This window comes from Clarias gariepinus, chromosome 23, assembly GCF_024256425.1.
Source record: "Clarias gariepinus isolate MV-2021 ecotype Netherlands chromosome 23, CGAR_prim_01v2, whole genome shotgun sequence".
NCBI classification, from domain to species: domain Eukaryota; kingdom Metazoa; phylum Chordata; class Actinopteri; order Siluriformes; family Clariidae; genus Clarias; species Clarias gariepinus.
Window position 1 is genome coordinate 25,240,132 of NC_071122.1, and position 27,398 is coordinate 25,267,529.

Genomic DNA, 27,398 nt, shown 5'->3' on the forward strand with positions numbered 1-27,398 from the left:
TAACACATTGACTTGTCAGGCACATTTTTTGGCTTGTTGGACAAAACGATTCCATCCAGAAGATTTTATGAATGAGACGCAGGGAAGCCCAAACCATGCTGCTTCTTAATGAGGTTGATGTGGGTCATGTGGTTTTATTATAGACTCCAAACCGTGGATAATCCGTGACTTTGCAATCTAGACATATTAATGACAGTGTAAAATAGGTGGAGCTAATCTTCAGTAAAGCTCCTCAGTTACTGAGGTTACTTATGCCTGGGTTTGTTCAGGTGGATCAATGTTTTTTCACACTCTTTTTAAGGGGTTTCACACCTGGTTACAACATAGTCTTAGACATGCCTAGCCAAGGCTGGAAGAGCTTAAAACACAGAAAAAAACCCCCAAATCTGATAGTAAAGGTCGTCAGAACAGACATGAACCTGTAAAACATCAACTGTTCCACCAAGAAAGAATCCAAACACAAAACGGTCTGTCCAGGTCAGGGCTAAGACGGGACAGAAACTGAGGACAAACACAGGAAGTAACAGAACATGTCTGTTTCAGGTGGTGGATCTCCCAGAGCCTGTGACCTTGGACTTTTTAGATGCTGAAGTGGAAGACAGCAATAAACAGGAGGTACCAACACGAACACACACGAACAGGCGTGTTCCCTCTGGGAGATTCAGATTCCTTTACAGCAGATTCACGTGAAGCACACTCGTCTCAGTGTAACTCTGAAAGACTGGAGTGAGGGCGAGAACTGATAGTCTTCTGCTTTTTGATTTACTTAATTGACTTTAATAGATGTTGCGCAATCAATGAGTGGCGTTCAAGTCAAAGCGGGACTTTTGATTCTGAGGGTAAAAACTCCCTTTATTTCTCTTTATAATCCCCTGATACACTAATGCACTGATCCCAGTGTTTCACTAGAGCTCGGACACCATCAAGGTAGAAAGTTCTCTTAATATGCCGGAGCCGTGATCGTCTGAAACCACTCGCTCCGAGCCGGGATTGTCAATCACGGACGGGACGTACAGCTATCTTTAAATAGTTTGCTCCGTTTAAATGATTTACTGCGGCTAAGAGTCGTCTGTAAGTCCATAGCTTTTACCAGAAATTTCACCACAAGTCCCGGTTTGACTTGAATGCCCTTGTTTTTTTGCTCTTGCTATTGTTTCTGCTCAGCAAAATAATTTTCTCCGACGTTCTTAAGATCCGAAGGCAGATGATAGACGGACGAGCAGGTGAGATGACTATTAAGACGCTGGTCAAGTCAATGGATGAGGTACGTAAAAACATTTAAAAAATAAATGATGTGCCTCGTATGCGAGTGTGATTTCTAAGATGATGATGATGATGATGATGATGATTATACGGTGATTATTATTATTCCTTCTGTTTAGCGCTATATAGATGAGGCAGTTAGGACATACGCTTGGACCCCCATTAACGACACTGACTACAGGTGAGCCCGGCACTCAGTTCAACCAAATTCATTTACTGACCTGCATTGTATTTCTTTTGTATCATTTCACATGCTGTGGGTTTTGCTTAGCATTTTTTTGATAACAAAATGTCTCAGCATGCAAAGCATTTTCAGCATACGAGCGAACGTACTGAGCCGAACTGAACAGCGGCTAAGTCGCGCGTAGTCCGGGAGCTGGTCAAAACTTTTTTGCGCCAATAGCAAGACAAGCGAGTTTCCTTTTTTTTTTCTTTTTTGTGGGTTTTTGTGCAAGATTTAGTGAAGACATAGCATCATGGGTACCGAGAATGTTATCAAGGACGATAGTGAGTTTGGTTTTTAAAGCAGCTGGTGTCAAGAGGAATCATACTGTAAATTAAGGTTAAGTGAGGTTTAATCTCTATTTATTTAATATATATACTCCATTTACATGTCTTTTCTAAATGTTTAGATTGTTATATGTAACAAATATGATTATAGTGTTGGAAATTGGGTGGCTGGAACAGATTATCTGGATTTACATTATTTCCTATGAGAGAATGTGTTTCACAATACGGAATTTCGCCTTTATAATGAAATTAAGAAAGGTATATGCCGAGGGACCACTGCACCGTATTTTATAATTGATCCAAACAGGGTCAAGGTCATAGCAATGTCAAATGTCTGAAATACTTTTCCTTCAACAAGAATACGTTCACATTACCAGCCTGGAGTGGCGCAAATCGGATTTTTTTTAACCGTAATGTAACGCAGATCTGATTTTGTATGGCTGTCCGTCTGTGGTCCTAAATCAGATAGCTATTCGATACTGTATGTGGTCATGTGACCTTAATGAGAAGGAGGAGATTGGACTTCATGTGCCTCTGTGCATGCGTAGGTCAGTGCTAGCAACATGATATTCTGTATACCGAAGGACATGATGCGTATATTTATTTAGGACCATGTCATGACATTCTGTTCCACCAGCACGTCATCTCACCTCCGTATAAAGATGTCAGGATGCCGAATGTTTCAGGAACGGTTTGCTCCAGTTTGAATCAGTCTGTTTCTCCTCCTGATGTTCTCTTGTCTTGTGTCTCCTGTGTGTGATGCGCTGCTGCCCCCTGCAGTCTGGGCCTGGTGCTGCCATCATACAGCGACTACTACATCCAGGCTGACCTGAGCGACGTCATGCTCCAGCTGCAGTGTGAGTAGGTGCTACGTTGCTATGGCTGGAAAAGTGCTAGAAATTCATGGTCTGGTAACTACACAAACCAATTGATCCCAGTCTTGGTGTGTGAACGTGAGATAATCCACCATCGTAAGAAATCAAGCAGCATGTTTAACAGAAAATTATTCTATGCATCAGGCTAGAAGGCTGGAAAGTCCCTCTGATTAATTATTTTTTCAGCCTGTCTGGCAGTCTGTAGCACCTTTTCTATTTAAAAAGCACTAAATCTGTTGGAGAACTCGTCGGCATCGATAAGAATCCTGAAGCTGGACTTGATACTGAATCAGTAAATCATAAAGCTGTAGTCTTGGCTCAGTCTGACATATTAAAAGCTCGTTCCTCGTAGTGTGACATCTAGACCTTTTTTTTCTCTCTCAATAAGCCGCTAATGAAAGTCTTCTGTACCGTCTCGTCGTCCCTGTAGATCTGCAGTCTCTGCTGCCCAGCTCTTTCGAACCAGCCGGACACGTCTTCCTGGCCCCCAGGTACTGGCATCAGTGGACTGCATGGGGATCTGTTTTATATATGTGTGTGTGTGTGTGTGAGAGAGAGAGAGAAAGATCTTGAACTGAGAGGTATGTGTGTGTGTGTGTGTGTGTGTGTGTGTGTGTGTGTGTGTGTGTGTGTGTGTGTGTGAGACTGTGATTTTGAAAGTGCTAGACTGTCAGAGATGTTATAACGGCTGTATTTTTTCCTCTCCTCCTCTGCAGAGAATACTGCAAGCGGCTGCACGTCGCTGAGAACAACACCCAGTTTATCGAGAGCTTCCTGTCGCTGATGGTGGAGATCACACCGGAGACGGAGGACTGTGCGTACTTGATATATGTATCACACTTGATATATACGTACTCTATGTCTGTCTTGTCACTTTGCTGGAAACAACCTAAGGATTAGTTAAACTTATTACTATGACTAGTATTACTACTGATTTAAAACTGGTTTGTCTTGAAGACTTAACATCATATAATAGTGTCTTTACATGTATTGTCCAATTTAAGCATTTCCCCAAATGCACTGCCGAGCACTAGGGGGCGCAAGTAACAAAGTGTTCGTGCTGTTTTGTTTTTTTATTATCAATAAATAGCAGCGAAGGATTTATTTGGTGAGAATCAACACGAGCTGAACAGCAGACTCTCAGGTCGTCTGATCGGTCTGTAACGCTGTATGGTTTTTGTAACAGGTGACCAGGGCCTGATTCACAATGCCATCTTGGATTCGGGGATCCTCTGGCAGCTGGCCACCAAGGCATGGAAGAACAAGGACCTGAACACGTGAGGAGATTTAAAAGATGACACTGATTTTATTTGTTTTTTTATAAAAGGGGTGGAGCCCGGCTTTATTACACTTTCACGTTTTAAATAATGTTTTTTTTTTTTTATCTTTTGATGACAATTTATGAACGAGGATCCAGTGATCCAGCTCACAGATTTTTAATCTTATTACCACTCGAGATCTCAGTGAAAACAAGAACAGATGAACTTTACTGTTTTAATAATATATTATATTTTTTAATGCATTTGATTAAAATGTCACATTACTAAGATATAAATTTTATTTTTGCTTTGTTGCACTTTGCTTTTTCTTTGGTAAGTTTATTTGTCCAATTGTCGATATTATTATTATTATTATTATTATTATTATTAGTTTAAATGTTTTTATTAGTGAAATATTCAGTGTTTGTATTTACTCTGCTAGATTGTTTACATACTGTAAATATGAAATACAGTTGTGCACAACAAACACTGCTAAATCACATGTTTATATTATACTAGGTGTGTCCGCGACGTTCACGTGGGCTTTAATTGCACACTCATAGGTGTGTTTAAAAAAAAGGACAGCGCCACCTGTTGAATTTTAAGATTAACTTATTATTAAAAAATATATATAATTTTTTTTTGGTGTAAAAGAGTGTTTTTTTCATTTTAATTTAGCATGTCTAAAGAAGCGTATCTTCTCTTTCTGGCCGAAGATGAAACAAGGCCTGTACGTTACCTCCAGCTCGGCCGAATACACCTGCCAAAACCGTATTAAAATGAAGTTCTTACGTGATGCGTGCACAAACTAACAGACAAACAAAAACTCCCAAAAACATCTTGATGTGTTCTATTACTAGAGAGTTCTTCAGGAGGCCTTGAGAACTATTCCTCAAGACCACATTAATAAATCCAGAAGGTCTGGAGCTTTGGAAGTAACACGTGATGGTGATGATGGTGCTTGAGACTTTTTGCTCCATGTGCTGTTGATTTCGAGTAAGTGTGCCATGTTTTCTGGACAGGTATGGGTTCCTGGCGTTGTTCGCGTCCACTGATGGAGGTGTTACGAGAGTGTATCCAAATACGTAAGTGTGTTAAAACAAATGAACAGTTTCAGTGTTCTCGACTGAATCTGCTCGGATTAAACATCCGTGTGTACGGCGTTGTCTCTCACAGAGCGGCCGAATCCTGGGATGAAGATTTAGAGCCTCTAAATAGCAACTTCTACCGCCGCAGTCTGGACAACAGGGGCTACATCTTCAGAGCCCCAACTCGCACATGTGAGTTTACACCACATGCATGCTAAAGTCATGTGACCTCCTGCAGGATGCCGTGTGATGATGTCCCAGTTCTACCAGTACAGAGAAACTCATTGGCCTGTTTACTTACTGATGGTATACAAAATCTATAATTCCATAATATTTTGATTCTGTAAAGCTGCTTTGCGACGTTGACATTGTTAAAGCTCCATACAGCGCCTTGCAAAAGTATTCACACCCCTTGAACTTTTCCACATTATGTCACGTTACAACCACAAACGTAAATGTTTTTTATTTCTGTGAAGTGGAAGGACAGTGATTATTAGTTTTCAAAATGTTTTACAAATAAGTATCTAAAAAAGTGTGGTGTGCATTTGTACCCCCCCCCCCCCCCAACTTAAATCTAGATGTCTCCTAATTAGTAAACAGAGTCCATGTGTGTGGAATTTAATCTCAGTATAAATACAGCTGTTCTGTGAAGCCCTTAGAGGTTTGTTAGAGAACATTAGTGAACAAACAGCATCATGAAGCCCGAGGAACACACCAGGCACGTCAGGGATGAAGTTATGGAAACATTTTAAGCGCAAGGTTTGGTTATAAACTAATATCCCAAACTTTGAAGATCTCTGAAAATTATCTGAAAATGTAATGAGTACAGCACAACTGCAAACCTACCAAGACTTGGACGTCCACCCAAACTGACAGGCCGCGTGAGGAGAGCATTAATCAGAGAAGCAGCCAAGAGGCCCAGGGTAACTCTGGAGGAGCTGCAGAGATCCACAGCTCAGGTAGGAGAGTCTGTACACAGGACAACTAATAGTCATGACCTCCACAAATCTGGTCTTTATGGAAGAGTGGTGAGAAGAAAGCCATTGTTAAAAAACAAAGCAACAAGATGTGGAAGAAGGTGCTCTGGTTAGCAAAAGTCAGCAGGAACAGCAAAGCTGGTCAGAGTTGATGGGAAGATGGATGGAGCCAAATACAGAAGAAAACCTGTTAGAGTCTGCAAAAGACTTGTGACTGGGACGGAGCTTCACCTTCCAGCAGGACCACGAGCCGAATACAAATCCACGCCAGGCTTTTCAGATATTTATTTCTTTTCCTTCCACTTTACAATTATGTGCCACTTTCTGTTGGTCTATCACATAAAATCCCAATAAAATACATTTCACTCGTGCATGTTTTCGCGTAACAAAATGTGGAAAAGTTTGCGGGGTGTGAATAGTATAAATAAAACTGAATTAAATTCAATAAAACAGGTTCTGGTCTTCAGCTTGGTAAAACACCTTGTGTTTGAGACTAATGGCTGTAAATGACTGGTGTGTAAAAGCTGACTATAGTGTTTTTATTCTATGACCTTTGACCTGCAGCCTTGGAGGATTCTTTGATCACAGAGAACGGCACGGTGGGGATCCTCGTGACAACTGCTGTGGAGGTTATGGTGCAGGGGAAAACCCTGAAACCAGCAGGTGTGTGTGTGTGTGTGTGTCTTCCCACGACCCTGAGTAAACTACTTCTGTGTTCTCTTAGGCTTTGGTTACAGGGTCTCTAAACTACTGTACACTGTGATGTTCAGTTCGTTCTCATAATGTGTGTGTGTGTGTGTGTGTGTGTGTGTGTGTGTGTGTGTGTGATTAGTGGTGGGGGTTAAGTTGGATTTGGAGGCATGGGTCGACAAGTTTAAGATCCTGGCCAGCAACGTGTCTGACAGCAGGCAGGGCTCTCACAAGGTAGGATGGAGACACGCCCGACTCGGTGCTTAGTACGATATAAATCTGTAACACCTCTGGCTCATCCTATCGTTGTGTGTGTGTGTGTATTACAGTGTGGTCCTTCCAGATCCTGTGAGATGGACTGCGAGGTTAACAGTGATGTAAGTGTAGCTTTGATTGCATGCCTTTTTTTTAACACTCAGTAGATGGTTCATAGCTTCCCCGCTAACCTCAGCTGATCTTTCAGGATCTGCTCTGCTACCTGATCGATGATGGCGGCTTTCTGGTGATGTCTAATCAGAGAGACCACTGGAAAAAGGTATTATGCTCTGGAAATTAGCTCTCGTCGTTTCCTATTTCAGGTTGAAGCCCACGTACATGTCTGTGTGTCTTAAAAAAGTAGATCAGATAAAGATGAAGTTTTGTTTTAAAACCACTCCAGCGTGTTAAAATTCACTTATACCACTTCAGCGCTGTTATTTCAGCCAAAGTGAAAATATGAACTAATCCCAGTAAAAATATTCACTTTATCTTTTCTAATTAATATCTATTGGTGCAGGTGTTTGTTTACATTGAGACAGTAGCGCATTAGTAGATTATTTTAAGGTAGATTATTAAATCCCACACATAACTGTTCATAACATCACTTTTACTCAACATTTAGATTCACTGATGGTGCAGATTAAACTTCAGGTAGAGATCTAATAAACTGCAGGAGATTCAGTAAATTCTGTCTAAACTTTGGACTTTTGGACTGTTGTTTGTTCCTCACTCTTTCCATTCCTCTCGCTCTCTCTCTCTCTCTCTCTCTCTCTCTCTCTCCCTCAGGTCGGTTTGTTTTTCGGAGACGTGGATCCCTACCTGATGCACGCGCTCTATAATAACTCTATCTACACCCGAAAGCAGACGTTCCAGTACCAGTCGACATGCGAGCCGACGGCCAGCAGCCGCACAGGAGCCGCATCACGCCACTTCATCGTGGTGAGTTTGAGCGTGTGTGTGTGTTTCTCCACTGCTGTGGTGTCCAGGTTCTTTTGGCTTTTTTCTGTCCTGACCTTCCACCAAACCCAGCCATGGTCCATGATGCCCAGCCCACCATACATCCGTTACTCACTGTGCTCATCTGCTTCTCTCCTTCACAGCCCTCCATTGCTGATCTTCTCAATCTGGCTTGGTGGACGTCTGCGGTTGCGTGGTAAGCCTCTACCAAGTGAAACCTCTATACATGAGCCACAGTATATCAAATCTATAGTATTCATGTTGGCACGACCCAGGAGAACCTCTAAAGGTTATAGTTTGTGTATGCAAAGAAATTTGAGTCCTGTTTCTTTTTTCAGGTCCGTGCTGCAGCAGCTCTTCTACGGGCTTGTGTACAACACCTGGTTTAACACAGGTTAGTGTGTCTCGCTGCATCTTGATTAGAGCGCCAGTGATTTCTGTGACCTTAAGTCTTTATGTTCAGTTTGGAAAAGCTGTACGTGCTCAGTGGGCTGTTAGAGAGGTGAAGAATAAATGCACAGGACAGGACAGTAGGTGTGAATAAGTAGCTGATGTTTTTTCTGCGGCTGCAGGTGATTTCGCTTTTGCTGAAGAGGCCAGAGGAAGCAGCAGTTGCGTGACCATTCAGAGCCAGTTCTTCTTCACCAACACCACCAACTCCTTCAACGTGCTGCAGGATTGTGGAAACTGCTCCAGGTACTGCGCACGCTGTCTCGCACGTGGATGTCTCGCTTTACAGGACATTTACAGTACATCCTCCAGTTAATAAAGAAGTAATTAGATGCTCGAATGTGAATGATAAAAGAAAGATATTGGCCATGTGTACAGTAATTAAATAACAGAGAGAGACACACACATTATAGCACAGACACACAGTGTAAACGAGCAGTCAATTTGAGATATATCGAGGTAGATAAGTAAGTGATGTGACCGATTAATTCACCAGCCATGATGTACAGTATCATACTCACCATGTAGTGAAATCATGATGGGTCTGTTTGTAGTTGCACTGGCCCATGTGATCTACACTGTGCTTTGTTTCTCTGCAGGTTATTCCACGCCAAGAGGATAGAAAACACCAACCTGCTGTTTGTGGTGGCCGAAACGCTTCCCTGCAGCTCCTGCGAGATTGAAAAGCTCACACAAGTCAGGATGGAGTGTATCCTTCCTTAATATCTTAACACTCTCTGCTTCACCTCCATGTAACAACACGTAAGAAACATCTTCTCACGCATACAAGGTGTTGGTTTAAGAACTAGACTGATATTTGGTCAGATCAATAAGGCTGGAACCATTTCAGCTGGATAAAGAGAACCCGAGTCTTGCTGTGAAATTCTCATTTTTTGCTTTCGGTACCATCATGCAGAACTTGTCTTATATTATGTGGTTTGTAATGATGATGGTTTCTCAAATCGCTGTGTTTTTTTTTTAAATAAATCATAAAACATTTGATATACTGTATTGATATTCCTCTAGATGTTCGTACAGCCGAGTCTTTAAATGCTGACTAAAGACCTATCTCTTATTTTGATATTTGGGTTTAACAAAAACAAACAAATAAACAAACAAAAACCCCTTCTTTAACAGTGTGTGTGACTGAGGGCAGTACTCAGTCAGTAACCTAGTAACCTACAGTAGTGTAAGGATCTAACCAGTGACGGACATTTCTAAGCACTTCTGTAAGTCCCCCTGAATAAGAGCTTCTGCCAAATGCCTTATTGTAAACTGACAACGTTTTGCAACGCGATCACTCCGATTGTTTCAATTTCAGTAAACAGAAAATCTTCATAAGCTTTAGACTTTGTCCTTGACGTGATCCGTGCAGTTCAGGAGGAGATTCCCTGTGATGTGCTGAGCTCTGCCCGATACCGGAAAGGACCCGACAAGTGCTTTGATTACAACTCCATGGTAAACATCTAGTCTTTGTGATTTCTTTTGTTGATATTTCTCTTTTCTTTCCGTGTCCTTATTTCTCCCACTTAATTTTGCATACAGTATTACACGGGTAAACTAGTGATAATCTACAGCGTACAGTGCTGCCAGCATTTGTTTTTTATATTTTATTACAAAATAGGCTTTGTGTTCGATGATTTTGCCCAACTGTACAGTAGGTCAGTGTAAGTAGTCTAGGACAAGCAGTGATTATCGGTCCGTTAGGTGTACAGTATTAAATGATTTTCAGTATAGAAGCGTTTATACGGGCATAACTGCATCATACTGTAAGTCACGGATCATCTGTATAGAGTGTGTGTATATGTGTATATACTGTATATAAAATTGATATCCAGAGTTACACTGTATGTGATTGGTCATCATTTCAAATCTATATTTTTACACACGTGTATTTTGGTTTCTCAGGAGAACACGTCGGAGTGTGGGCGGGCTCACTCCTTGAGCTGTCCAGTGGGGATCCTCATCTGGCTCCAGTTAACATTGCTTTACCTCACTGTTCGATCTTAAGCCTCTCTGTTCACCCTGCTCCCATCCACCCAACGTAAAACGTCTACAGTCCCCACAGCTCCATGACTCTTATTCTCCTCTTTTTAGTGCTTCTGTCCGCTTCTGCTGTCTTCCCAGAATTCCATTGGTCCTTTTACCCTATTCTGAAGTGCTTTGATATTCTCAACACATCCAGATGGGTTGATTGAGATGCTGTGTCTTGGTAACCTGTCGTCGTGCATATCTTCTATAGACAATTCTGGGTCTTGTATTTAAGGAGAGTTTTTTTTAAGACAAAAAGAATAATTTTGCTAAACAGGTTGCCGTAAATGCAAATAAGGTGTGTGTGCGTCACACTACGTGTGCGTTAAAGCTTGTCAAATCCAGTGCTATATTGACCTGTGTTGACCCGTGTTTACAATCATGCTTATAGTTTAGCTTGGTTTTTCTTTTCCCGTCTCTCCCATAAACCTCTTGGTCTTTACTAGCGCTGCTCTCATACCAGGGCTTCGTAGTTGTGGAGTTTTAACATCATTCCTTATTATGTCTGTATTCTCTGCCTGGAGGTAAATTGAGGTTTAAAAAAAATAGATATATCAGAAATGTCTGAAAGGCATATCGTGTGCACAAATCTAAATGACTGCCTGGTTTGCTATCCAACAGTGCCTTGGTGCACTTAGTCCTCCTATGGTACAGAACTCGAGCTTGGCCAGTCCTGAGTGAATGTCCTAAGAGTGATTGGTTCTAAATGCTGAGAAAAATCTTTAAAAACATGCATTAATAAATACGTCCAGACTGTACAGACTCACCTAGGTCACGAAAACTGGGATGGAACCCCCTTTCAGCTGTCATGTTAATTGAATAATGTTAGATTTAGGAACATTGAATATTTAATGATTATTTATATATTTTGCATATTCTAATATTCTGATATGTGGGTAACTGATAAGCCTCGATATGACATATTCATTTGTATTATTTATTTATTGTTTGATTGATTGATTCCAGTTTGATTTCTTTGGGTCGACATACTGATTTCAACCACATACGATAACAGAATAACTATTTTATGTAATGTACAGTAACAGCTGAGTAATGTCGGACAGCAGTTGTTTAAAACTGTTAGATTGACTTAGCTAGTGTTTTACAGTATCTTATACCAAATAAATAAAGTATGCAACTTCTGATACAATCAGTTTACAATTGGCTGATGAAACTGATAAACTTCTCCCTTGACCATTGATCAGAATAATCCCACACCGTTCACTTGAGTCGATGGAAAAGGCCCTTAAAGTGATGATGGGGAATTCAACAGGGGGAAATGGAGGCAGCATTGTTGACGAGGGTGCCTTAAAACCAGTGTTTGAGCGAAGACTACTGAAAGTTTGCTAGGACATGGATAAATAATATTTTTTCTATTCTGGCACTATTAATGATGTCACCTGAAACAGTAATTACCTTCAACAGCGTCTCTCTCACTTCCTCATCTAACGGTCATCTTTAAACTTCACTTGAGCTAATTTAGTGAGATGCCTTAAATAACAACAAGAAGGCAAAGATGGTGTGTTAGATAAGAAACAAAAACTACACTTACTGAGCACTTTCTTAGGAACACTATGGAGTGTATGCAGTCTCGTGACTGGATGTCATGTGACCGGATGCTGACCACATGGCAGATAGAGATCTCAGGTTAGCTGTGGTCTGTGGTCTGGGTACGAGTTGAGCATGGATACTTTGGCCCTCTGCTGGGAACATTGGTGCATGCCACAGTTTTCCAGCATTTTTGGAAATAGGCAGTAGAGGATGATAAATTGTGGACAGCAGATGCTCAGCAACGATAATCATATAGGCTGTGCACCTACAGAACACTCGACACACCATTACACCACCTCCACCCGCCTGGACTGTCGCCACAAAACAGGTTGGGTCCATGGATTCATACTGTTGGTGCCGAATTCCGACCCTTCCGTCATCAGACCAGGCTACATTTTTCCAGGCTTCAGCTGTCAGTTTTATGAGCCAGTGGGAAGTGCAGTCTCAGCTTTCTGTTCTTGACTGACAGAAGTGGAACCCCATGTGGTCTTCTGCTGTTGAAGCTGAAAATCACAAACACACACACACACACACATAACAGTCTCAGAACACATAGTCATTAGGGGCAGGAACACAACACTTGAAATCATAAACACACACACAAAGATGATCACCAGTTATAGAAACCTCCTTTTGTCCCGTTTTGATGTGTGAGCGTTGCTGGAAGACATCTGCATCAGTTTATGCATTGCACGGCTGCCACATGGTTGGCTGATTAGGTAGTTGGATCAATCAGTAGTCGTATACGTGTTCCTAATAAAGTCTTTAGTGAGTGTATATATTGTATAGCTCTGTGCTTTCGATTATAAGTCCATAGGAAAGTGATCTGCTCATTTGCAAGTGTTGTATTCCTGTAAATATGAAGCTTAAAACTATGCTTACCTTATAGAGTTTTTTTGTTATTCGGATGAGATGAATGTGTTTTTATGTTTTGTGCATGACATTAAAGTGTCTGTGCGACTGATGAATCCAGGGCTAATACAAAATGGTTTCCATTTCAATATGCGGTGCACTGTGTGGATTAAGGCTGAGCGTTAATAGCCAATCAACATCCTGTGTAGTGCATTAGATGTCAGATAGGGAGCCATTTCAGAGCACAGAACTTCTCCACAGAGCAACAATTGCAGCTTGGAAACTGCCCAAGACTCTGACGTGATAATGTATGTTTAAAAGAAAAAAAAAAAAGTTTTTGCATCATTTTTTAAAAACTTTTTTGAGATGCAAGATGGGATACTGCATGGAAAAGTATGTACAGTATTTACTTGAAGGCTTTTTCAACATTTAGTCATGTCAGTGTTTTATTTAAAATCTTGGTAAATGTATGATATTCCCCAGCTTTAATTCAGGCAGAGGGGGATATAATGAGCATATGCTATTGATATTAATTGATTAATTATTAGATATTAATTGTTATTATTTTTCATGGTGTTAACATGACAGGCCTACAAGCTTTGAGCTCTAAAGGATGTTACAATTATACAGTTTTCCTTAAATCCAGACCTTTGATTACATTTGATGGTTGGTGTAGATTTTCAGTTGAAACTTTTGTGTTTTAATATTTACAATGTTTGAATTAATATTTTAAGATAATTTTAAAGTGTAAGAGTAAGTAAGAATTACCGCATGAAATCACTTTGTGTGGCTTTGATTTTTTTCATTTTTTGCTTGATGTTTGTATTTGATTAAAAATGTAATTTTAATTAATATTTATTTGCAAATAATAGAAGTATGTATATGCCATTTTTAATGAAAAAGCTTTTAGAATGGCAACTGATTTATTAATGTGAATAGATGTTTGTCTCACTCTTCAATTTTTTTGCTGCTGTGAGTGGGATTTTCATTTTTTGTTTCTTCAGTCTTCCGTATTGATCGTTTTGTACAGATAGCACAAAATTGTCTTGAAGCACTAACTTTGTATCATATTATGTCATTCACCTCTGAGAAATTGAAAAAAAGGAAATGTTTATAAGAGAAATGATGATAAAGACATTCATATTTTTCACGTCAAACTTTCTGGAGGATGTTTGTTGTTTTGATGATTTATTCCCATATATAAATAGATATTGGATTCCAAAAAGGGAACATGACACACGTGACACATATGTGATAGAAAATTGCAGGTCTTTATTAGAGTAACAATGCAAAAGTTTTAACACACTTCATACAGTGACCGCTTCCATATTGTTTCTTCTTTATTCAGCATCCTTGCCCTAAAAATAGAAACAAAGACATTCACTTATTCTCATTTTTTAGTTAAACAGAAATGGCAAAAACAAGTCCATAGGTTATCATTTACCCATATAACCCTTTATACTCTGTTTTGTTTAGATAAGATATCCCTTTACTCGTTATTTATTCATTTATTATAAAATTTCAGGTTTAAAATATTGTTCTTTAATGTTTACATAAAGTGAAACCTAAACAATCATGTTGCGGAAGAGTGTGATACTTGGCTTTATTTTTGGCTTAACAAGGTGAAGTAAAAGTGTTAAGAAATGACTGCAGTTAGCGAAGATCCATTGTCACCCTTGCATCTCTTACATACTCTAACCTGACTCAGGAAAATTTCAAAAAAATTGATTATATCACAGTTCTTTATATCAAGAAAAAGGAAAAATAAATGTTATTGCAGCGCCATATAGCAATGTCTGGGCCAGTCAACACAACAGGAGCATCGACTACACGACCTTGTCAGTGATGTCGTAATCATAAAGGACATAACTATGCGAACGTGTAGTGTATTTTTAATACTGAATTATTAGAATGACTTGATTCTAGAGGCACTTGCCAACAATTAGCAGGGGGACTCGGACCAGCATTCATCACCATGATCTTATAAATAATAAATAGGTTTGTCAGTCCTTTGGCGCCCCATACTGGCCTAGGGCATAAAGCAGGTGCCTAAAGATGATTTAAGCTAATTAAATGTACATCACATACACAGAAGATGTCCTCTTGATGGTACCATACCAGTGACCAGGAAGAATACAAATTAGTACCTTTAATTCTGAGAGTGTAACTGGTAACTTTATTTGCCATCTTTGAGGTCATCTTCGGGGGCCCATGCTTTAGGAGGAGGATCAATCTTACCTTTACAGCATCTCTGCTCTTGGCCCTCAGCTTGTTGACCTGGGACTCGGCGATGTCAGCACGCTCCTGAGCTTCCTCCAGCTCGTGCTGCACCTTCCTCAGCCTGGCCATGTGTGTGTTTGCCTGCTCCTCCTGGGGAAATCAATGTTTGTGAGCGTAAATGTCGAAGAATTGGATATACTGTACAATATTCATTAGGATATAACATGTCAATGACAATAAGTTAATCCTGAAGTTACATGTTTATTTTATTAAGTAAAATGCTAACTTTTTTCTTTTCTTGTATTTAATGAAATGGTTAGTGAATAATGTTAAATTTTTTTGAAAGGTTTCAAAATCCTGTTGTTGTAGTTCTGAAAAAAAAAAAAACACTCATCAAATTTAAACTTCACTGATTTTCTCATTTCACTGGATTTGGCATAACTCCATTTTTGTACGAAACAAAAAATACTAAACAGTTTTTGCTTTGTAGATGGTTTTTTTAGATCTTTTTTTTTTTAAGTATTCATCAAATTCCTAAATCATCTTCATGGTTTGCTTCAGAGAGCCAAAGCAGTAAATGGTTGAGGAAGTAGTAGATTCCAGTAATTTCTCCTCACGCGCTGCTGCGCTCGAGACTCGAATTTAAACTTCGCGGGCTACGCGTTTGTAACGGATGAAACTCGCTACGGCTTTTTACAATTATTAGCCATTTAGCTCAGTTGAATAACTTAATATTATTTGGTGACACATAATAATAATACAGAGGCTAGCGTTAGCTGGAGGCAGGTGGTTCGCTGTGGCGACCCCTGACGGGGAACAGCCGAAAGACAAAGAAGAAGAATAGTAAAAGTAAATCGGCTAACATGAAGTGTTAGCTAGTACGAGGTAATAATAATTACAATAATTATAGCAGTAGTGCTAGATGGTTGTAGGCGAGTTTGCTAGCGAGCCACGAATCCCACCAGAACAACGTGACGACCAGGTACGTATTTGCTAGCTTGTTAAAAGTTTTAGCCTAAATGAGCCATAGTAGATGTTTATACACTGTGTTGTTTTGAGTTACTTGATCAATTCTACACTTGTCCCTCACAAACACCTCAGTAAAAAAAAAAAAAAAAAAACGATCTAAGAAGTTGTATTTCACTTTAGGTCACTACTACAACACTAACATAAAGTCGTTTCTACTTACAGCATCCTCAGACTGCCTCTTGTAGGCCTTCACCTTCAGCTGCAGTTTGTCCACCAGATCCTGCAGTCTATTCACATTCTTCTTGTCTTCCTCAGTCTGGATACAGAGGCAAGTGATAATTATAACAACAACAACAATAATAATAATAAAAGTCAAGAATCCACACCTTAAAGAGTTTCTACAGTACCTGGTAGGTGAGCTCTTTCATTCTCCTCTCATATTTTCGGACACCTTTGATCGCTTCGGTGCAGCGTCTCTGCTCAGCATCAACCTCACCTTCCAGCTCATGTATCTAGAACACACACACAGGCCCTTTGAATTAATATAAAATAGTTAAATAATATAATTTAAAATGGTGTAAATGGTCATGAAAGGTACACATCATACCCTAGCCTCCAGTTTCTGGAGCTGCTTCTTTCCACCCTTCATGGCGAGGTTCTCAGCCTCGTCCAGACGGTGCTGGAGATCCTTGACTGTAGTCTCAAGGTTCTTCTTCATTCGCTCCAGGTGAGCACATGTGTCCTGCTCTTTCTTTAACTCCTCTGCCATCATGGCAGCCTAGTTTAATAGCCACATTATGCATAATTATTATTATTTTTTTTTATTAAGTAGTTGTGAAATACAGTGAAACGAAAACTATGTAGTTGAACACTCACATCTGTGATGGCCTTCTTGGCCTTTTCTTCGGCATTCCTTGCCTCCTGAATGGTATCATCCACCTCACCTTGTATTTGGACCAGGTCAGCCTCAAGCTTCTTCTTAGTATTAATAAGGTTTGTATTCTGTTAAAAAAAAAAAAAAGATATTGAAAATGTTCTGGCCATGGTCAGAATTTTCCCACATTTTAAAGCTGATCTGCACTAACCTGAGAGTGCAGCAATGTCACACGCTCGCTGGCATCGACCAGCTCCTGTTCAGCTACTTTGCGGCCTCTCTCTGTCTGCTCCAGTGCAGCTCTCAGCTCCTCAATCTCTGCCAGCATCAGGTTATTTCTGCGCTCCACCATGGCCACCTGCTCCTTCATGTCTTCATGGCCTCTGACAGCCTCATCAAGGTGCAATTGGGCATCCTGTGTTATTGGAGATGTTAAATGTTGCATGTACTTTCATGTACAATTTGTACGATTGCTCATATTTTGAGAAGTTATTATTTTATTATTTGTAATTTGTATTTATACCAATAATTACCTGCCCTCAAATGGTAAGTAATTACACTCACTCACAACTACTCTTCAACAAACAGAACTGCAGCACATCCTCCAACTCACGCATCATTATAGGTAGTTGGCTATACTATCAAACAACTTGGGAATTCATCTCTACATCAAGTATTGCTGATGTTAGTGAAAGATGATTTAGTTGATAATGACTGACTTTTCATATAAGTATTATAGATTGACTGTTCCTTCTAAATATACTTTTTGTGTAAATATCATAAATATAATAATCCAAACTCCTTTGGATGCAAAATTCTGAGGTATATACAAGTTTGTACAGTACTCTGTCAGGAGAACACTAATTCAGTAAGGTTTATACTAGTTTAAGTAAAATGTGCAGTTCAGTGGACTGTACACAAGGATCACATGTAGTTTTATTAATTTCAAATTGCTGTTACGCTCTTTCACAATAAGGTGAGTAACTCTAACCATCTTTTACCCAAATTATGTTTTTACTGCGTAGAGAAGCCAGCCCTTCTCTCCCAAATATGGTGACCATAAGAGAAGAAAAACATGCAATTAAAATTCTAGGATAATAAAAAAAGTAAAAATCAGCTATTGTTTAATGATTCATTGCTCGGTTTTGTTTAAGACTTGGTGTGATATCAACTTAAACAAGTTTAGTGGTACAGCTTAAATATAAAACCTACTTTAAGTTGTCCTTGAACAATCCTGAGCTGTTTCTGGGCATCAGCAGCCTGGCGGTTGGCATGGCTCAGCTGAATCTCCAGCTCGTTCAGATCTCCCTCCATCTTTTTTTTAATTCTGAGAGCATCATTTCTGCTCCTGATTTCAGAGTCGAGAGTGCTCTGCATGGACTCAATCACCCTTTGGCTGTTTCTTTTAATCTGTTCCATCTCTTCATCCTTCTCAGCCAGTTTCCTGTCAATCTCACTCTTAACCTGCGTGAGCTCAAGCTGAACACGGAGGATCTTAGATTCTTCATGTTCAAGTGTACCCTAAAAATAAATGTAAAAATTAATAAATTTAGATAAATGATACACCACAACATTATAACTAAATGATGGGGTGTAATGAGTTAAGAATGTTAGGTTAGCAATGCTAAAAAACCTCAGCTTCTTCAAGGGCAGTCTGGATTTCTGATTTCTCAGCCTCGACTGACTTCTTGGCTTTTTCCAGCTCATGGATGGTCTTTCCAGTTTCCCCAAGTTGCTCAGTCAGGTCAGAGATCTCCTCTGTGAATATAAAAAACATTATTTCTTCTCATTCATTATTTAAATCTCATCTTAAAACTTTCTTATTTTCTTCAACTTTTAATGTAGATTCATCAATGAATCTTATCTGGTTTCAATTTTAGGCCTGTTATTTAATTAGCATCAAGACATTCATTTATGTTTTACTTTGTTTTATTGTTTTAATGTATTGTTGACTGTTATTGTTTTTGCTGCTGTGTTTTTGCATTGTTTATAATTTTTATATTCTTATTATATCTTATTTTATATTTGTACACAATTGTACAACACTTAGCACATCTGTGCTTTAAAAATAAAATTGACATTGACAATTGACATTTAATGCCTCATCTAAGACTGATCTCTTGCTTTATCAGTGTGCTTGTGCTTAGTTTACATACGCTGTAGATTCTTGTTCTCTCTCTTCAGCGTTTCAAGATGGTCGAGAGCTTCCTCAAATGAGTTCTTCATCTTAAAGAGCTCAGTGCTGAGAGAGCGAGCCTCTTTCTGAGCTCCCTCCAATTCAGCCTGACCTTCTTCATACTTCTGCTTCCATTCTGCTAAGACCTGAAAACAACATGGTCCATATTAGTTAACTTGGCTATTTAGATTTTTGGTGTGTTAGCTAACTCAACTGTAGAATGGAGATTTTGCCCAGAACGGCTTCCTAATAGTTAACCTTTTGTCAATTCATTCAATATGCTACCTTGTCAAAGTTTCTTTGCTTTTTGTCAAGGTTGGCTGCGAGGGCATTTGCTCTTTCCACATCAATCATGAGGTCCTCTACTTCACCCTGTAGTCGCTGTTTGGTCTTCTCAAGAGAAGCACATTTCGAGTTCACAGCTTCAATAGTTTCCTCTGCCTCCTGGAGCCGCTGAGCAAGCTTTTTCCTTTAAATAAATGCAGAACAAAGCCAATAATATATACTGTATATAAAAATATATTTCACATATTTTTTTGTTTTACCAAACAAGACAAACTTACTTGGCTTCCTCAAGCTCCTCTGTACGTTGGATGGCATCAGTCTCGTATTTGGTTCTCCACTGAGCCACCTCACTATTGGCCTTAGACATTCCACGCTGAAGCTCAGCCTTGGCCTCCTGCTCTTCCTCAAACTGCTCTCTGAGCAGATCACAGTCATGGCGAGCTGATTGGACAGCATGAGCCAGTGCGTTCTTGGCCTAAGGCATTGTTTTTGTGAAGACCCATTAAGTTCCAGGAAAGTAAACTATATCCTGTAAATGCTTATAGCAGTACAGTATAAAGGAAAACTAACTACCAGTCTATCTGAACTTTTTTAAATAACATGTAACTTTATTTCCTGCAGGCTCGTGCATTTTGCAAGTAATCACTCTGGAAGTTAAGTAAACCTTAACTCCTGGTGCTCCACATATAAATCCAAAAAACGATCATTTTGCTTTTTGGTTTTGACTTAATGTGTGATTAAATACCATAGCTTGCATTCAGCTTGCATTGCTACATGGTTAAAAAATAATTACCTGCATTTAAACTTTTTAAATAGAACTTGTCAATGTTCTAAAAGAAAAATGAAAACAACTATTTAGTTCAATAAATTTACCTTCACTTCCTCCTCAATGTGTCTTTTGAGCTCTTCAATCTGCTGAGTGTAATTTTGCTTTCCTCTGGTTAGCTGAGAAACCAAGGCTTCTTTCTCCTCTAGCTGCCGTTCAAGCTCACCTATAAAATATGTTGTTTAATGTTAGTTTAGTTTAAGTAAAATTAATATTTGAGTTTGTAGTTTATTATTCTTACTTACCAGTTTCAGTAGAAAGTCTAGCTTTTTGATTACACACATCATTTAACTGGCGAGCATTTTCCTCATATTTTGCCTTGATTTCACTAAGTTGGTCCTCAAGGGTTCTGCATATTTTTTCCAGATTAGCCTGTCATAAAACCTGGTTTAGTACTTGACAGTAGGCATCTACAAGGCAATATGATATGTGTTAAAGTAAGCTAGTCATACCTTTGATTTGGCAACAGTCTCCATGTTACTGGCCAGGTCATCTATTTCCATCTTATATTCACTCTTTTCCTTCTCCAGCTTCTGTTTGACACGCTGAAGGTTGTCGATCTGCTCTCCAAGCTCAGCAACACTATCAGCTTGTTTCTTGCGCAGTGCAGCAGCCGTGGCTTCATGTTGCAGAGTGGACTCTTCCAGATCGCGACGCAGTTTCTGGAACTCGGCTTCACGCTTCTTGTTCATCTCAATCTGAGCAGCAGTGGCACCTCCAGCTTCCTCAAGCCTCTCACTGATCTCCTCAAGTTCCCTGGAGAGATCAGCTCTCTGCTTTTCAACTTTAGCACGAGCTGCACGTTCAGCCTCAATTTCCTCTTCCAGCTCCTCAATGCGAGCCTAAAGTACAGTTGTCAATAGTCAGTTTCTTTTTTAATAACCTTGTAAAACGTTAATGTATTGACTAATGAACAAACCAGGTAGTTACCAGAAGTTCCTTAATCTTCTTCTGAAGTTGAGCACTCAGAGACTGCTCATCTTCAATCTTGCTTAGAAGTTGGCTTGTTTCAAAGTCTTTCCTGTAAGAAGGATTGTAACAAAATTTAGGTGGTTTTTATACACAAAGATATTCAATATCATGTTTACATGGATAACTACAATCAATTTGTATTAGATGTTTTCGGAAAACATACTTCTTAATCTTTTCCTCAGACTGCTGCTTATCATTTTCCAGATCCATTATATTTTCTTGGGCTAGTTTCAGATCTCCTTCAAGCTTCCTTTTTGCTCTTTCAAGGTCCATACGGATTTTCTTCTCTTGTTCCAATGAACCTTCAAGCTGTGTTTATGTGGTAAAGGGGGCAATTAAGAATGGACCTCATTGTCAGATTAAAAAATTCTGAAATTGCTTAATAAATTCTTACATCATCCACTTGTTGCTCAAGTTTAATCTTGGCTTTTGTCAAAGTGTTGACTTTGTCTTCTTCTGCCTGGAGATCATCCAGAGTCTGCTGGTGTGCCTCTTGGAGGGCTTTCTTCTCTTTAGTGAGTTTGGCAATGCTCTCATCCTGAGACATCATCTCCTCACTGAGGTTCTTGACCTGTCACAGAGCATTGTAATGACAGATTATCTGTTATTATTTTTTTTATTAAAAAAGTACCATATATATATTTTATATAAATCTGTGGATCACCGGTATTATAAATAGAATGCATATTTTAATTGTTAAAACAATGCTTAATTGTAGTTTGTTAAAATAAAGTAAATTAAATGTAAACCTTGTTCTCTGTGGCATGTTTCTCCTTTTCCACTTTGGACAGGGTGATTTCCAAATCATCAATGTCCTTCTTAAGCTCAGAGCACTCATCCTCCAGTTTCCTCTTCTTGGCAGTCAGCTCAGCATTGATTTCCTCCTCATCCTCCAATCTCTCAGTAGTCTCCTTGAGTTTAGCTTCAAGCTGGATCTTGCTCTTGATGAGCCCCTCACACCTTTCCTCAGCATCAACAAGGTTCTCAGTTTCCTGTCAATAAAAATGGCTTGGTGAAGATTTGTTTATTGGTAAGTGTAAGAAACTTTCTGCATTTGCATGGGACTCCCTGGAATTCATTAGAGCAAGATTTTGCAACAATTTTTTCTGAATCTACTTACAGCTGCTACTTGAAGTTGCAGATCATTTTTCTCCTGTAGCAGAGACACCATCTTTTCCTCAAGTTCTTTCTTCTTGGCCAGTGCCTTTTCCAAGTCCTCCTTCATTTTCTCAAAGTTCTCCTTCATGGCGGCCATTTCCTTCTCAGTCTCTGCACTCTTGAGAAGGGGTTTGATCTTAAAGTACAGCTTCATCCATGGCCAGTGTTTCACATTCATGAATGAGCGAATGTTGTATTGAATACTGTAGATGGACTCTCTGTTAAAGAAACATATATCAGCTGTAATGGTTGCTATTGTGACACACTACAATATGTATGAATGCGGTATCTCACACATTTGTGTACGTTTGTATGTGCATATGTATGTTACCTCCTTTTCATCATCTTGACAAACTCCTTCCTCATGAGGAAGCCACGACATAAGGCCTGAGTCATGGTTACCAGATTGGCAAGTTTTTCATCTCGCATCTCCTCAAGGGTACCCAGCAGTCCAGCTTTGAAAAACACCTACAGGAAAAAGGATTATATGATTAAATTATATGACGTGATGAAGAATATATCAAACAGATATTTATTTTATATGAGAGCAATGAGTGCTTAAATTTACTAGTACTGTATATCTGATATTAATACGCTTGATAAAATAAGTGTAATTTTACCTTAGTGTGGCCAAATCTATACTGGGTGTGGTCCACATCAATGGAGGCTAGTAGTTTCTCTGCTGCCTTTTTGTTGTCAATGAACTGTCCCTCTGGGATGACACTGGCATTCAAGACTTTGTATCTGAAAATTTATAAATTTCATTTTTCAGTTTATTCCATGTCAGAGTGTTAATAAATTACTCTATGATGGTTGAAGTAAATTTTCTGATTTCTGCATGTGTAATGATAATGACTTAATCTGAATTAGACATCTAATAGACTTTAAGTGTACCTTTGTTTAAAATCACCATAAAGAATTCTGCTGGGGAATCCCTTTCTGCAGATTCTGATTCCTTCCAGCACACCATTACATCTCAGCTGGTGGATGACCAGGAAGTTCTCCATCAGACCTAAATTGTCATGGCATCCACAATAGGTATTAGATGTTTTTAAAGACATAATCATAGAATAGTCTTCTTTACTGTTTTGGCTTTACCATTTTTACACAGTTTAGGATAAGAACAAATTTGTTACTTTTAATTAGTTATAGAGTGGCATTATTTATTGCATTCAGGGTGTGTCTGGGAAATGTGATGTTCTTTTGAATTTTGCTCACCTGGGGTTTTGGACTCATTTGGAATCAAGCAGCGCACAAAATGAGGGTGAGTGCTTTTCAGGTTGGTCATCAGTTTGCCCAGGTTTTCCTTTGTAATTAAAGTAGTGTGTTTAATACCCAAATTACTTACATTGGAATTATCTGTCTTAAATATGCATAAACATTTTACATTGTTTTACAGTACATACTCTGAATAAAGCTGATACAGTTTGGAAGGAACCGCCCTTCCTCTTGCCACCCTTCTTACCACCTGCACTGGCATCTGTGTTTGCATAAAAATAGAATTAGAATAAAAATTACAAATTCTAGTGGACATGCATAATTTGTGCATTTTTATTTTATGCAATAGTTAAACACCATACCATCACCAGAGGCATGGCTTGCATACAGGAGGGACAGCAGTTTATTTGCTGACTTCTGGTACAGCTGGACAACAGAGTCATTCAGTGGATCCTTGTTCTTGTCCAACCAGCCGATGATGTTGTAGTCCACAGTACCGGCGTAGTGCACCAGAGAGAAGTGAGCCTCAGCTTTGCCTTTGGCAGGCTTTGGCTTCTGGAAGGCAGCACTTTTTCCAAGGTGCTGGTCATGAAGCTTGTTCTTGAAGGATGTGTCTGTTGCCTTGGGGAACATGCACTCCTCTTCAAGGATGGAGAAGATGCCCATTGGCTGTTGGTGACAGATTTATTTCATGAGTTTTCAGTATTAGTGATAAATTTGAGAATAATTTATGGAACCACACCACAACAGCTTACCTTCTCAATAAGCTCAATGCAGGCAGCCAAGTCCATACCGAAGTCAATGAACTCCCATTCGATACCTTCTTTCTTGTACTCCTCTTGTTCCAGCACAAACATGTGGTGGTTGAAAAACTGTTGCAGTTTCTCATTTGTGAAGTTAATGCAGAGCTGCTCCAAGGTGTTGAACTGTATAAAACATCATATCAAGCTCAAGACACATAAAATTTGCATTTTTATTAAGAATGAAGATTGTGTAAAGCAAACAGGCACAGATATTTACATCAAAGATCTCAAATCCAGCGATGTCCAACACTCCGATGAAGAACTGTCTTGGTTGCTTTGTGTCCAACATCTCGTTGATACGTATGACCATCCACAAGAACATCTTCTCATAAACTGACTTGCAGAGGGCCATGACGGCATTGTTTACCTAAATTATAAAAAAAATGAGTTTTTGTGCTCTTTTTACCTTAATTATCCTTTTTAATTTTTGCTGTTTGAGAACATTACCTGAGGTACAGTCTGGCCTTTGGTCACAAACTCATTTCCGACTTTGACTCTGGGGTAGCACAAAGCTTTCAGCATGTCAGCAGAGTTCAGGCCCAGAAGGTAGGCGATTTTATCAGCAACTGAAGTGAAAAATATTGTCTAAATCATCAGATACTGCGAGAACATAATGTAAGTATTATTTATTGACAGACTTCAGACTTGTGGTTTTATTTGTACCCTCAGTGCAATCAGGCTCAGCCTGCTCCTCCCTCTGCTTCTGCTTGAACTTCATGTTGCCATGATGCATCACAGCACCGGTCAGCTTGTAGATGTTCATTTTCTCATCAGCGGTGAACCCAAGGATGTCGATAGCAGTCTGTATGATGAAGTATTATATTAGATAGTTATCACTTCAAACATATCTTTTTTTCAGTATACTTTGAAGGTTTATGTAATTTAACCAGCCTTCTTAAATTTTAGCTTACATCTGTGGCAATGAACTCCTCAACATCATTGATGCTCTTAACTACAATTTCACCCTGGCTGATCATCGGGTAGTCATAGGGATTAGTGGTGATGAGCAGTGCCTCTGCAAAATAAACAATTAAAGGTTTGTCTTAATATTAAAATTGTGAAATATTTGGCACCAGTTGGACTTTTTAGATATCCTACCAAGCAGCTCTGGTTTGTGTCCGGTCATGAGCTGGTAGAAAATGTGGTAGCTCCTCTCAGCAGACAGCTGAAAAGTGACTCTTGACTTTTCCAGCAGATCTGTTAGTAAAACAATGCAGCATTCATTAATATGATGTTCTATGGATAAATAAAAGTAAGAGATTTAGTAAATGCTAAATGTTTCTTACATGTTTCAATATCAGCTGAAGCCAACTTTCCAGAAGATCCAAAATGAATTCTGATGAATTTACCCTGAATATTGTTGAATCATGTTAGAATATTCATTGTCATAAGAGATATTTATTATTAGACATTAGACATTATACCGTAGACATTATATTTACAATTACTTACAAAACGAGAGGAGTTGTCGTTCCTGACAGTCTTGGCATTACCATAAGCCTCCAGCAGGGGGTTGGCTGCAATAATTTGATCCTCAAGCGACCCCTATTGATTATACCAGGCACTTTAATAAGGAATCTAAAATCAGATTTTGTAAAAGTGCAGTGATATTTAACACTTTTTACCTGCATTTTGCCAGGAGTAAGCTCTGTCTTTTTCTGACCTGACACTGCAATTGTTGCAAAGTACTGAATGACACGTTTGGTGTTCACAGTTTTTCCTGCACCAGATTCTCCACTAGGAAAAATAGAAATGCGTTTTTGAGTGGCTTTCCAGGATGCTTTTAAAAATGAACAAAATTTGTTATAATCTAATATATATATCTTTTGCACTTTACGTAAGAAAACTTACGTGATCAGGATGGACTGATTCTCACGGTCTGTAAAAGTTTAGAAAAACGTTAGTTAAACTGACAACTCCTTCATTGTATTTACATTTTTAAGGATTTGTTCCTTTAATGCAAACTTTAGAATGGTAGAATTTTTTTTACATGTTCTGAAGAGATCTTAGTTCTTTTTACTATACCCGTGAGCATGAACTGATAGGCGTTGTCAGAGATGGAGAAGATGTGAGGTGGGGCTTCAATTCTCTTCTTGCCTCTGTATCCAGCAACAACAACAGCGTCGTACACTGGGAGCCACTTGTAGGGGTTCACAGTAACGCAGAACAACCCAGAATAGGTCTGTGGAAATATTGTTAAACATAAAAAACTACAGATTTAAAACTGATCTGCAGTTGCAGACAGTTGTAATGAAATACAGAAGTCATTCTGCAATGACACAACTTGACATTACATTTTTTGTGTAATGCATGTGACAAAAAATGGAATCCTTATCATAAGCTTAAGACCATCTCAGCTTAGTACGTACGTAGATCATCCATGCTGCATAACGCTCTTTGAGGTTATACAGCACAGTAGGTTCGTTGAGGTGGGTCATCATGGCCATGTCCTCAATCTTGTCAAACTTGGGAGGATTCATGGGGAAAACATCATCCTCCTTAACTGTTAGGACCTGTTGATTCAAGAAAGGTGTGTCATTGACAAGTTTGATGTAACAACAGTCCGATGATTTCATATTAACTGTGGATGCTTGTATTTGTGAAAAGCACTTACTTTGCCATCCAGAGTTTCAACAGTGGCTTTGCCACCATCCTTACTTTTCAGTGTACCCTTAACATACATCTCTGTAGGCTCGGTCACATAGACTGCTGTTTTGGCATCAAAAGCTTTGTTCTGGGCCTCAATTCTCTCCCTTTCTGGTTTACGGAGGAAGATGGCCGCTGGGCCGAAGCATTCCATCTCGTTGTCTCCCATAATTGCCTTTTTCTTCAGAAAAAAGTAAAAAACTTTAAGGACGGATCTTATTGATATCCCACTAGAAAAAAAATTCTCATAGAATAAACTTGTTTTACCTTTCCTTAATGCTCTGACAAAGTGAAGCAAGTTTCGTGGATGGTCAATGCTATAAAAAGAAAAAAAGACTTTTTCTTTAACACATATTACTTATTCATTATATTTTAAAAAAAGTCGCTGTTCTAAGGCTGTTCTTGTCCTTACCTTGGTTCGAGCTGCTGTCTGTGCTTAAGGAAGCTTGTGGCTGCCTCTTTTATAGGAATGCATCTGTTCACTCAGTGA

At 39.2% G+C, this 27,398-nt stretch overlaps 2 protein-coding genes across 2 annotated transcripts in view; one reads left to right on the top strand and one right to left on the bottom strand.

Annotated features, from left to right (window-relative positions):
- cacna2d2b (calcium channel, voltage-dependent, alpha 2/delta subunit 2b) overlaps window positions 1-13,935 on the top strand; it is a 58,159-nt gene extending 44,224 nt beyond the window's left edge. The window contains exons 19-38 of the mRNA XM_053484073.1: window positions 544-615; window positions 1,193-1,264; window positions 1,383-1,444; window positions 2,554-2,630; window positions 3,079-3,139; window positions 3,365-3,462; window positions 3,835-3,925; window positions 4,930-4,992; window positions 5,084-5,187; window positions 6,537-6,635; window positions 6,805-6,896; window positions 6,992-7,039; window positions 7,126-7,197; window positions 7,707-7,859; window positions 8,021-8,073; window positions 8,216-8,271; window positions 8,450-8,573; window positions 8,927-9,036; window positions 9,703-9,785; window positions 10,236-13,935. Of these exons, the coding sequence (XP_053340048.1) occupies window positions 544-615; window positions 1,193-1,264; window positions 1,383-1,444; window positions 2,554-2,630; window positions 3,079-3,139; window positions 3,365-3,462; window positions 3,835-3,925; window positions 4,930-4,992; window positions 5,084-5,187; window positions 6,537-6,635; window positions 6,805-6,896; window positions 6,992-7,039; window positions 7,126-7,197; window positions 7,707-7,859; window positions 8,021-8,073; window positions 8,216-8,271; window positions 8,450-8,573; window positions 8,927-9,036; window positions 9,703-9,785; window positions 10,236-10,337 (1,692 nt within the window). The 3' untranslated portion in view covers window positions 10,338-13,935. The remainder of the gene's footprint in view (window positions 1-543; window positions 616-1,192; window positions 1,265-1,382; window positions 1,445-2,553; window positions 2,631-3,078; window positions 3,140-3,364; window positions 3,463-3,834; window positions 3,926-4,929; window positions 4,993-5,083; window positions 5,188-6,536; window positions 6,636-6,804; window positions 6,897-6,991; window positions 7,040-7,125; window positions 7,198-7,706; window positions 7,860-8,020; window positions 8,074-8,215; window positions 8,272-8,449; window positions 8,574-8,926; window positions 9,037-9,702; window positions 9,786-10,235) is intronic.
- Window positions 13,936-14,013: 78 nt separating this feature from the next.
- Window positions 14,014-27,331, bottom strand: LOC128511307 (myosin heavy chain, fast skeletal muscle-like). Its single transcript, XM_053484097.1, has 41 exons — window positions 27,321-27,331; window positions 27,176-27,225; window positions 26,877-27,089; window positions 26,632-26,775; window positions 26,288-26,444; window positions 26,114-26,141; window positions 25,888-25,999; window positions 25,715-25,807; window positions 25,549-25,612; window positions 25,361-25,459; window positions 25,174-25,277; window positions 24,926-25,064; window positions 24,710-24,828; window positions 24,480-24,629; window positions 24,215-24,385; window positions 23,822-24,128; window positions 23,648-23,721; window positions 23,460-23,547; window positions 23,136-23,253; window positions 22,862-22,985; window positions 22,573-22,709; window positions 22,204-22,459; window positions 21,833-22,075; window positions 21,478-21,654; window positions 21,247-21,392; window positions 21,042-21,132; window positions 20,564-20,953; window positions 20,357-20,483; window positions 20,159-20,277; window positions 19,564-19,760; window positions 19,286-19,469; window positions 18,981-19,146; window positions 18,458-18,582; window positions 18,037-18,345; window positions 17,036-17,239; window positions 16,827-16,952; window positions 16,558-16,728; window positions 16,358-16,462; window positions 16,171-16,266; window positions 15,000-15,131; window positions 14,014-14,119 (listed from the first exon to the last, which is right to left on the bottom strand). The coding sequence occupies exons 3-41, from the start codon at window positions 27,075-27,077 to the stop codon at window positions 14,102-14,104; spliced, it is 5,811 nt and encodes a 1,936-aa protein (XP_053340072.1). The 5' UTR covers window positions 27,078-27,089; window positions 27,176-27,225; window positions 27,321-27,331; the 3' UTR covers window positions 14,014-14,101.
- Window positions 27,332-27,398: the final 67 nt, after the last annotated feature.

Excerpts from the sequence above, each read along its gene's own strand:
- LOC128511307 (XM_053484097.1), bottom strand. The coding sequence starts at position 27,077 with ATGGGAGACAACGAGATGGAATGCTTCGGCCCAGCGGCCATCTTCCTC. Across the intron at positions 25,808-25,887 it reads TTACTCCTGGCAAAATGCAG|GGGTCGCTTGAGGATCAAAT; the intron begins GTAAAAAGTGTT and ends TATAATCAATAG. Across the intron at positions 23,548-23,647 it reads CTGTATCAGCTTTATTCAGA|GAAAACCTGGGCAAACTGAT; the intron begins GTATGTACTGTA and ends TTAATTACAAAG.